The sequence below is a fragment of the Gobio gobio genome, assembly GCF_949357685.1.
Source record: "Gobio gobio genome assembly, chromosome: 1".
Lineage (NCBI taxonomy): Eukaryota > Metazoa > Chordata > Actinopteri > Cypriniformes > Gobionidae > Gobio > Gobio gobio.
In genome coordinates this window covers 87,020,159-87,028,991 of record NC_137097.1, presented here as the reverse complement: position 1 = coordinate 87,028,991, position 8,833 = coordinate 87,020,159, and the positions used below count along the sequence as shown (strand labels likewise).

The 8,833-nt window shown below is 59.5% G+C and overlaps 1 protein-coding gene across 2 annotated transcripts in view; it reads right to left on the bottom strand.

Annotated features, from left to right (window-relative positions):
* Window positions 1-2,418: 2,418 nt before the first annotated feature.
* wbp11 (WW domain binding protein 11) overlaps window positions 2,419-8,833 on the bottom strand; it is a 21,114-nt gene continuing 14,699 nt past the window's right edge. Inside the window, exons 7-11 of one of the 2 annotated variants that reach the window (XM_079826736.1) lie at window positions 8,753-8,833; window positions 3,908-4,099; window positions 3,721-3,831; window positions 3,350-3,619; window positions 2,419-3,243 (exon numbers count right to left, since the gene is read on the bottom strand). The exon at window positions 8,753-8,833 is cut by the window's right edge and continues 53 nt beyond it. In XM_079826736.1, coding sequence (XP_079682862.1) covers window positions 2,492-3,243; window positions 3,350-3,619; window positions 3,721-3,831; window positions 3,908-4,099; window positions 8,753-8,833 — 1,406 coding nt within the window. In that variant the 3' untranslated portion in view covers window positions 2,419-2,491. The remainder of the gene's footprint in view (window positions 3,244-3,349; window positions 3,620-3,720; window positions 3,832-3,907; window positions 4,100-8,752) is intronic. The other variant, XM_079826737.1, reaches the window with a different exon arrangement.

The window sequence follows — 8,833 nt, the reverse complement described above, 5'->3', positions numbered from 1 at the left end:
GTGTGTGTGTCCCTCAAACCTGAGTGTGTGTGCGGTTCACTTCCCCATCAATGGTTTCTCAGGACACTAGTGTGTGTGTGTGTCCCTCAGACCTGAGTGTGTGTGCGGTTCACTTCCCCATCAATGGTTTCTCAGGACACTAGTGTGTGTGTGTGTCCCTCAGACCTGAGTGTGTGTGCGGTTCACTTCCCCATCAGTGGTTTCTCAGGACACTAGTGTGTGTGTGTGTCCCTCAGACCTGAGTGTGTGTGCGGTTCACTTCCCCATCAATGGTTTCTCAGGACACTAGTGTGTGTGTGTGTGTCCCTCAGACCTGAGTGTGTGTGCGGTTCACTTCCCCATCAATGGTTTCTCAGGACACTAGTGTGTGTGTGTGTCCCTCAGACCTGAGTGTGTGTGCGGTTCACTTCCCCATCAGTGGTTTCTCAGGACACTAGTGTGTGTGTGTGTCCCTCAGACCTGAGTGTGTGTGCGGTTCACTTCCCCATCAATGGTTTCTCAGGACACTAGTGTGTGTGTGTGTCCCTCAGACCTGAGTGTGTGTGCGGTTCACTTCCCCATCAGTGGTTTCTCAGGACACTAGTGTGTGTGTGTGTCCCTCAGACCTGAGTGTGTGTGCGGTTCACTTCCCCATCAATGGTTTCTCAGGACACTAGTGTGTGTGTGTGTCCCTCAGACCTGAGTGTGTGTGCGGTTCACTTCCCCATCAATGGTTTCTCAGGACACTAGTGTGTGTGTGTGTCCCTCAAACCTGAGTGTGTGTGCGGTTCACTTCCCCATCAGTGGTTTCTCAGGACACTAGTGTGTGTGTGTGTCCCTCAGACCTGAGTGTGTGTGCGGTTCACTTCCCCATCAATGGTTTCTCAGGACACTAGTGTGTGTGTGTGTGTCCCTCAAACCTGAGTGTGTGTGCGGTTCACTTCCCCATCAATGGTTTCTCAGGACACTAGTGTGTGTGTGTGTCCCTCAAACCTGAGTGTGTGTGCGGTTCAGTTCCCCATCTGTGGTTTCTCAGGACACTCGTGTGTGTGTGTGTGTGTGTGTACGGTTCCCTCAGACCTGAGTGTGTGTGCGGTTCAGTTCCCCATCAGTGGTTTCTCAGGACACTCGTGTGTGTGTACGGTTCCCTCAGACCTGAGTGTGTGTGCGGTTCAGTTCCCCATCAGTGGTTTCTCAGGACACTCGTGTGTGTGTGTGTGTGTGTATCACACCAGTGTGTGTGCGGTTCACTTCCCCATCAGTGGTTTCTCAGGACACTCGTGTGTGTGTGTGTGTGTGTGTGTGTGTGTGTGTGTGTGTATCACACCAGTGTGTGTGCGGTTCACTTCCCCATCAGTGGTTTCTCAGGACACTCGTGTGTGTGTGTGTGTGTATCACACCAGTGTGTGTGCGGTTCACTTCCCCATCAGTGGTTTCTCAGGACACTCGTGTGTGTGTGTGTGTGTGTGTGTGTATCACACCAGTGTGTGTGCGGTTCACTTCCCCATCAGTGGTTTCTCAGGACACTCGTGTGTGTGTGTGTGTGTGTGTGTGTGTATCACACCAGTGTGTGTGCGGTTCACTTCCCCATCTGTGGTTTCTCAGGACACTCGTGTGTGTGTGTGTGTGTGTGTGTATCACACCAGTGTGTGTGCGGTTCACTTCCTCATCAGTGGTTTCTCAGGACACTCGTGTGTGTGTGTGTGTGTGTATCACACCAGTGTGTGTGCGGTTCAGTTCCCCATCAGTGGTTTCTCAGGACACTCGTGTGTGTGTGTGTGTGTGTATCACACCAGTGTGTGTGCGGTTCACTTCCCCATCAGTGGTTTCTCAGGACACTCGTGTGTGTGTGTGTGTGTGTGTGTGTGTGTGTATCACACCAGTGTGTGTGCGGTTCACTTCCTCATCAGTGGTTTCTCAGGACACTCGTGTGTGTGTGTGTGTGTGTGTGTGTGTGTGTATCACACCAGTGTGTGTGCGGTTCACTTCCTCATCAGTGGTTTCTCAGGACACTCGTGTGTGTGTGTGTGTGTGTGTGTGTATCACACCAGTGTGTGTGCGGTTCACTTCCCCATCTGTGGTTTCTCAGGACACTCGTGTGTGTGTGTGTGTGTGTGTGTGTGTGTGTGTATCACACCAGTGTGTGTGCGGTTCACTTCCCCATCAGTGGTTTCTCAGGACACTCGTGTGTGTGTGTGTGTGTGTGTGTGTATCACACCAGTGTGTGTGCGGTTCACTTCCTCATCAGTGGTTTCTCAGGACACTCGTGTGTGTGTGTGTGTGTGTGTGTGTGTATCACACCAGTGTGTGTGCGGTTCACTTCCTCATCAGTGGTTTCTCAGGACACTCGTGTGTGTGTGTGTGTGTGTGTGTGTGTGTATCACACCAGTGTGTGTGCGGTTCACTTCCCCATCAGTGGTTTCTCAGGACACTCGTGACTCGGCTAGAGAACATTTTATTGAGGTTTACAGAAACACAATCACGGGAAACTGAGACAAAAGGTACAAAAGCGCTAGAGCAGGCCCTCCATCTCCCTCATGAAGGCCTCGTACATCTGGTCCTTGGTCTTCATGCTGGGCGGAGCGACGCGGTCGGGCTGGCTGGGGTGGGCGGAGGCCTGGTGTTTGGGCAGCTCGTCCTCCCTCCGGCCCGCCCGCTCCGCCCCCCCGACCGGCCCCGCCCGGTCCCTGCGCACGCGGAGCGCCGTGGGCACGAAGCGCGTCACCTCCGTCTTGGGGTTGATGATCTGCGGTTTGGCTGAGATGGTGGCACCACCCGCCTGGGCCGAGGGCGGGCCGGAGCCGCCCGTGATGTTGGCCCGCTTCTCGATGGTGGGGCCGAGCGGGTTGGTGGTGGTGCCGGGGGGCGGCGGCATCTGCAGGGCGGAGCCTCTGCCGGGGGGGAGGAGCCCGGAGCTCTGAGGGGCGTCGCCCGAGGAGGGCGGAGCCGCGGGAGACTTCTGGCGGAGGCTGGGCGGAGCGCTGAGCACGTTGGGATTGAGCGGAGGCGGGAAGAGCGAGAGGGGCGGGGCCATGCGGGGTGGGCCGGCGCGGGGGGGAGGGGGAGGCGGAGGCATCCCTGGCGGGGCCGGAGGCGGCAGGCGGGGCGGGGGCCCTCGGGGCGGGGGTCCAGGAGGCAGGCCTGGTGGAGGTCCAGGAGGAGGGCCGGGTGGGCGGCCCGGCGGGGGTCCTGGAGGCAGCAGGCGTGGCATGGGGCCCCTGAGGGCCGCGGGGAGTCCAGGAGGCCTCAGGAACGGAGGAGCACCTGTCACACACACACACACACACACACACACACACACACACACACTGCTTTATTCATGACTCCAATGCTGCTCATTAGCATAATTGAATAAATAAGTGTAGCGCACCAGGAGGCGGGCCTGGAGGCGGGCCGGACGGCGGTCCTGGCGGCCTCATTGGAGGAGCAGGAGGCGGTCCCAAAGGAGGAGGCCCTGTGATTGGTGGAGCCTGCATGTGTGGAGGAGGCTGCTGTGCTGCCATTGGTGCCGACGGAACAGGAAGTCTGGGATTGACCAATGACTGAGCGGCTTCAGACGAGACCTGATCCTCAGCATCCGACTCCTCAGAGTCCGAGTACTCCTCGTCATCCTCTTCCTCGTCCTCCGGGACAGACTGACCTGAACACACACACACGAGAGCATGAGTGCTGACAGCAGCTGGTGCTGGAGCTCAGACAACACACACACACACACACACACACACACACACACACACACACCTGCCATCCGGAGCATCATGGCCTGCAGCGGTGTGATGCTCTTCGTCTTCATCACCCTCCTCTTCCTCTTGTCTTTGGGCGGAGGCATGTCAGCGAACCGCACACTGCGACCTGAGAGAGACAAACACAGACCCGTCAGACACACACACACACACACACACGGCGAGTCCGGTGCTCCTTCAGACACCTGTGTGTTTCTCGCCTCGCTCTCGCTCCTCGTCCCGGTCGTCGTGGCGATCGGCCGTCAGTCGAGCTCCAGCTTCTGTGCCGTCTCTCTCTCCGCCGCTGTCGTCCTGAGAGTCGCTGTCGTCGTCTGAGTCGCTCTCGCTGTCAGAGTTCCTCACTCCGCTGTCCATCATCTCAGTGTCCGAGCCGCCCTCTGACAGAAACACACAGCAGTGAGGGTGGAACTACACACACACACACACACCACATAACACACAACATACAACAAACATAACACGTAAGACGTGATCAACAGAAAGCCAAAGGAAGTTTGAACTGGAACAAGAATGTAAGCGTAAGATTTAGGGCTCAGTATTAGCATGTATCTGGTGTGTAGCGTGAATCTGGTGTGTAGCTTATGTCTGTAGTGTGTAGCTGTCATGAAGTGTGTATCTGGCGTGTACCTGTGCGGCGTGTGTTGGCGTGTACCTGTGCGGCGTGTGTTGGCGTGTACCTGTGCGGCGTGTGTTTAGCATGTACCTGTGCGGCGTGTGTTGGCGTGTACCTGTGCGGCGTGTGTTTAGCGTGTATCTGTGTGGCGTGTGTTGGCGTGTACCTGTGCGGCGTGTCTTTAGCGTGTACCTGTGCGGCGTGTGTTTAGCGTGTACCTGTGCGGCGTGTGTTGGCGTGTACCTGTGCGGCGTGTCTTTAGCGTGTACCTGTGCGGCGTGTGTTTAGCGTGTACCTGTGCAGCGTGTGTTGGCGTGTACCTGTGCGGCGTGTGTTGGCGTGTACCTGTGTGGCGTGTGTTTAGCGTGTACCTGTGCGGCGTGTGTTGGCGTGTACCTGTGCGGCGTGTCTTTAGCGTGTACCTGTGCGGCGTGTTGGCGTGTACCTGTGCGCCGTGTGTTTAGCGTGTACCTGTGCGGCGTGTGTTAGCGTGTACCTGTGCAGCGTGTGTTGGCGTGTACCTGTGCGGCGTGTGTTGGCGTGTACCTGTGTGGCGTGTGTTGGCGTGTACCTGTGCGGCGTGTGTTGGCGTGTACCTGTGCGGCGTGTGTTTAGCGTGTACCTGTGCGGCGTGTGTTGGCGTGAACCTGTGCGGCGTGTGTTGGCGTGTACCTGTGCGGCGTGTGTTGGCGTGTACCTGTGCGGCGTGTTGGCGTGTACCTGTGCGCCGTGTGTTTAGCGTGTACCTGTGCGGCGTGTGTTAGCGTGTACCTGTGCGGCGTGTACCTGTGCTGGCGTGTACCTGTGCGGCGTGTTGACGTGTACCTGTGCGGCGTGTTGGCGTGTACCTGTGCGGCGTGTGTTGGCGTGTACCTGTGCGGCGTGTTCCTGTGCTGGCGTGTACCTGTGCGGCGTGTTGGCGTGTACCTGTGCTGACGTGTACCTGTGCGGTGTGTTGGCGTGTACCTGTGCGGCGTGTTGATGTGTACCTGTGCGGCGTGTTGGCGTGTACCTGTGCGGCGTGTGTTGGCGTGTACCTGTGCGGCGTGTTGGCGTGTACCTGTGCGGCGTGTACCTGTGCGGCGTGTTGGCGTGTACCTGTGCGGCGTGTGTTGGCGTGTACCTGTGCGGCGTGTGTTGGCGTGTACCTGTGCGGCGTGTGTTGACGTGTACCTGTGCGGCGTGTACCTGTGCGGCGTGTTGGCGTGTGCTGGCGTGTACCTGTGCGGCGTGTTGACGTGTACCTGTGCGGCGTGTACCTGTGCGGCGTGTTGGCGTGTACCTGTGCGGCGTGTGTTGGCGTGTACCTGTGCGGCGTGTGTTGACGTGTACCTGTGCGGCGTGTTGGCGTGTACCTGTGTGGCGTGTGCTGGCGTGTACCTGTGCGGTGTGTTGGCGTGTACCTGTGCGGCGTGTTGGCGTGTACCTGTGCGGCGTGTGTTGGCGTGTACCTGTGTGGCGTGTGTTGGCGTGTACCTGTGCGGCGTGTTGGTGTGTACCTGTGCGGCGTGTGTTTAGCGTGTACCTGTGCGGCGTGTGTTGGCGTGTACCTGTGCGGCGTGTACCTGTGCGGCGTGTTCCTGTGTGGCGTGTGTTGGCGTGTACCTGTGTGGCGTGTGTTGGCGTGTACCTGTGCGGCGTGTTGGCGTGTACCTGTGCTGGCGTATACCTGTGCGGCGTGTTGACGTGTACCTGTGCGGCGTGTACCTGTGCGGCGAGTGTTGGCGTGTACCTGTGCGGCGTGTGTTGACGTGTACCTGTGCGGCGTGTACCTGTGTGGCGTGTACCTGTGCGGCGTGTTGGCGTGTACCTGTGTGGCGTGTGTTGGCGTGTACCTGTGCGGCGTGTTGGCGTGTACCTGTGCGGCGTGTGTTTAGCGTGTACCTGTGCGGCGTGTGTTGGCGTGTACCTGTGCGCCGTGTACCTGTGCGGCGTGTTCCTGTGTGGCGTGTGTTGGCGTGTACCTGTGCGGCGTGTTGACGTGTACCTGTGTGGCGTGTGTTGGCGTGTACCTGTGCGGCGTGTTGACGTGTACCTGTGCGGCGTGTTGGCGTGTACCTGTGCGGCGTGTGTTGGCGTGTACCTGTGTGGCGTGTGTTGGCGTGTACCTGTGCGGCGTGTGTCTGGCGTGTACCTGTGCGGCGTGTTGGCGTGTACCTGTGCGGCGTGTACCTGTGCGGCGTGTTGGCGTGTACCTGTGTGGCGTGTGTTGGCGTGTACCTGTGCGGCGTGTTGGCGTGTACCTGTGCGGCGTGTGTTTAGCGTGTACCTGTGCGGCGTGTGTTGGCGTGTACCTGTGCGCCGTGTACCTGTGCGGCGTGTTCCTGTGTGGCGTGTGTTGGCGTGTACCTGTGCGGCGTGTTGACGTGTACCTGTGTGGCGTGTGTTGGCGTGTACCTGTGCGGCGTGTTGACGTGTACCTGTGCGGCGTGTTGGCGTGTACCTGTGCGGCGTGTGTTGGCGTGTACCTGTGTGGCGTGTGTTGGCGTGTACCTGTGCGGCGTGTGTCTGGCGTGTACCTGTGCGGCGTGTACCTGTGCGGCGTGTTGACGTGTACCTGTGCGGCGTGTACCTGTGCGGCGAGTGTTGGCGTGTACCTGTGCGGCGTGTGTTGACGTGTACCTGTGCGGCGTGTACCTGTGCGGCGTGTACCTGTGTGGCGTGTACCTGTGCGGCGTGTTGGCGTGTACCTGTGTGGCGTGTGTTGGCGTGTACCTGTGCGGCGTGTTGGCGTGTACCTGTGCGGCGTGTGTTTAGCGTGTACCTGTGCGGCGTGTGTTGGCGTGTACCTGTGCGCCGTGTACCTGTGCGGCGTGTTCCTGTGTGGCGTGTGTTGGCGTGTACCTGTGCGGCGTGTTGACGTGTACCTGTGTGGCGTGTGTTGGCGTGTACCTGTGCGGCGTGTTGACGTGTACCTGTGCGGCGTGTTGGCGTGTACCTGTGCGGCGTGTGTTGGCGTGTACCTGTGTGGCGTGTGTTGGCGTGTACCTGTGCGGCGTGTGTCTGGCGTGTACCTGTGCGGCGTGTTGGCGTGTACCTGTGCGGCGTGTACCTGTGCGGCGTGTTGGCGTGTACCTGTGTGGCGTGTGTTGGCGTGTACCTGTGCGGCGTGTTGGCGTGTACCTGTGCGGCGTGTGTTTAGCGTGTACCTGTGCGGCGTGTGTTGGCGTGTACCTGTGCGCCGTGTACCTGTGCGGCGTGTTCCTGTGTGGCGTGTGTTGGCGTGTACCTGTGCGGCGTGTTGACGTGTACCTGTGTGGCGTGTGTTGGCGTGTACCTGTGCGGCGTGTTGACGTGTACCTGTGCGGCGTGTTGGCGTGTACCTGTGCGGCGTGTGTTGGCGTGTACCTGTGTGGCGTGTGTTGGCGTGTACCTGTGCGGCGTGTGTCTGGCGTGTACCTGTGCGGCGTGTACCTGTGCGGCGTGTTGGCGTGTACCTGTGCGGCGTGTTGGCGTGTACCCGTACGGCGTGTGTTGGCGTGTGTCTGGCGTGTACCTGTGCGGCATGTGTTGGCGTGTGTCTGGCGTGTACCTGTGCGGCATGTGTTGGCGTGTGTCTGGCGTGTACCTGTGCGGCGTGTGTTGGCGTGTACCTGTGCGGCGTGTTGACGTGTACCTGTGTGGCGTGTGTTGGCGTGTACCTGTGCGGCGTGTTGACGTGTACCTGTGCGGCGTGTTGGCGTGTACCTGTGCGGCGTGTGTTGGCGTGTACCTGTGTGGCGTGTGTTGGCGTGTACCTGTGCGGCGTGTGTCTGGCGTGTACCTGTGCGGCGTGTTGGCGTGTACCTGTGCGGCGTGTTGGCGTGTACCCGTACGGCGTGTGTTGGCGTGTGTCTGGCGTGTACCTGTGCGGCATGTGTTGGCGTGTACCTGTGCGGCATGTGTTGGCGTGTGTCTGGCGTGTACCTGTGCGGCGTGTGTTGGCGTGTACCTGGGCTGGCGTGTACTGTGCGGCGTGTACCTGTGTGGCGTGTGTTAGCCTGTACCTGTGCAGCGTGTGTCTGGCGTGTACCTGTGCGGCATGTGTTGCCGTGTGTCTGGCGTGTACCTGTGTGGCGTGTGTTAGCCTGTACCTGTGCAGCGTGTGTTGGCGTGTGTCTGGCGTGTACCTGTGTGGCGTGTGTTGGCCTGTACCTGTGCAGCGTGTGTCTGGCGTGTACCTGTGCGGCATGTGTTGCCGTGTGTCTGGCGTGTACCTGTGCGACGTGTGTTGGCGTGTACCTGTACGGCGTGTGTTTAGCGTGTACCTGTGCGCTGTGTGTTGGCGTGTGTTTAGCGTGTACCTGTGCGGCGTGTGTTTAGCGTGTACCTGTGCGGCGTGTGTTGGCGTGTGTTTAGCGTGTACCTGTGCGGCGTGTGTTGGCGTGTGTTTAGCGTGTACCTGTGCGGCGTGTGTTGGCGTGTGTTTAGCGTGTACCTGTGCGGCGTGTGTTGGCGTACAGCTGCAGGATCTGTGGTGGCGGTGGCCCTGGTGGGGGTCCCGGTGGTTTGCGTCCCG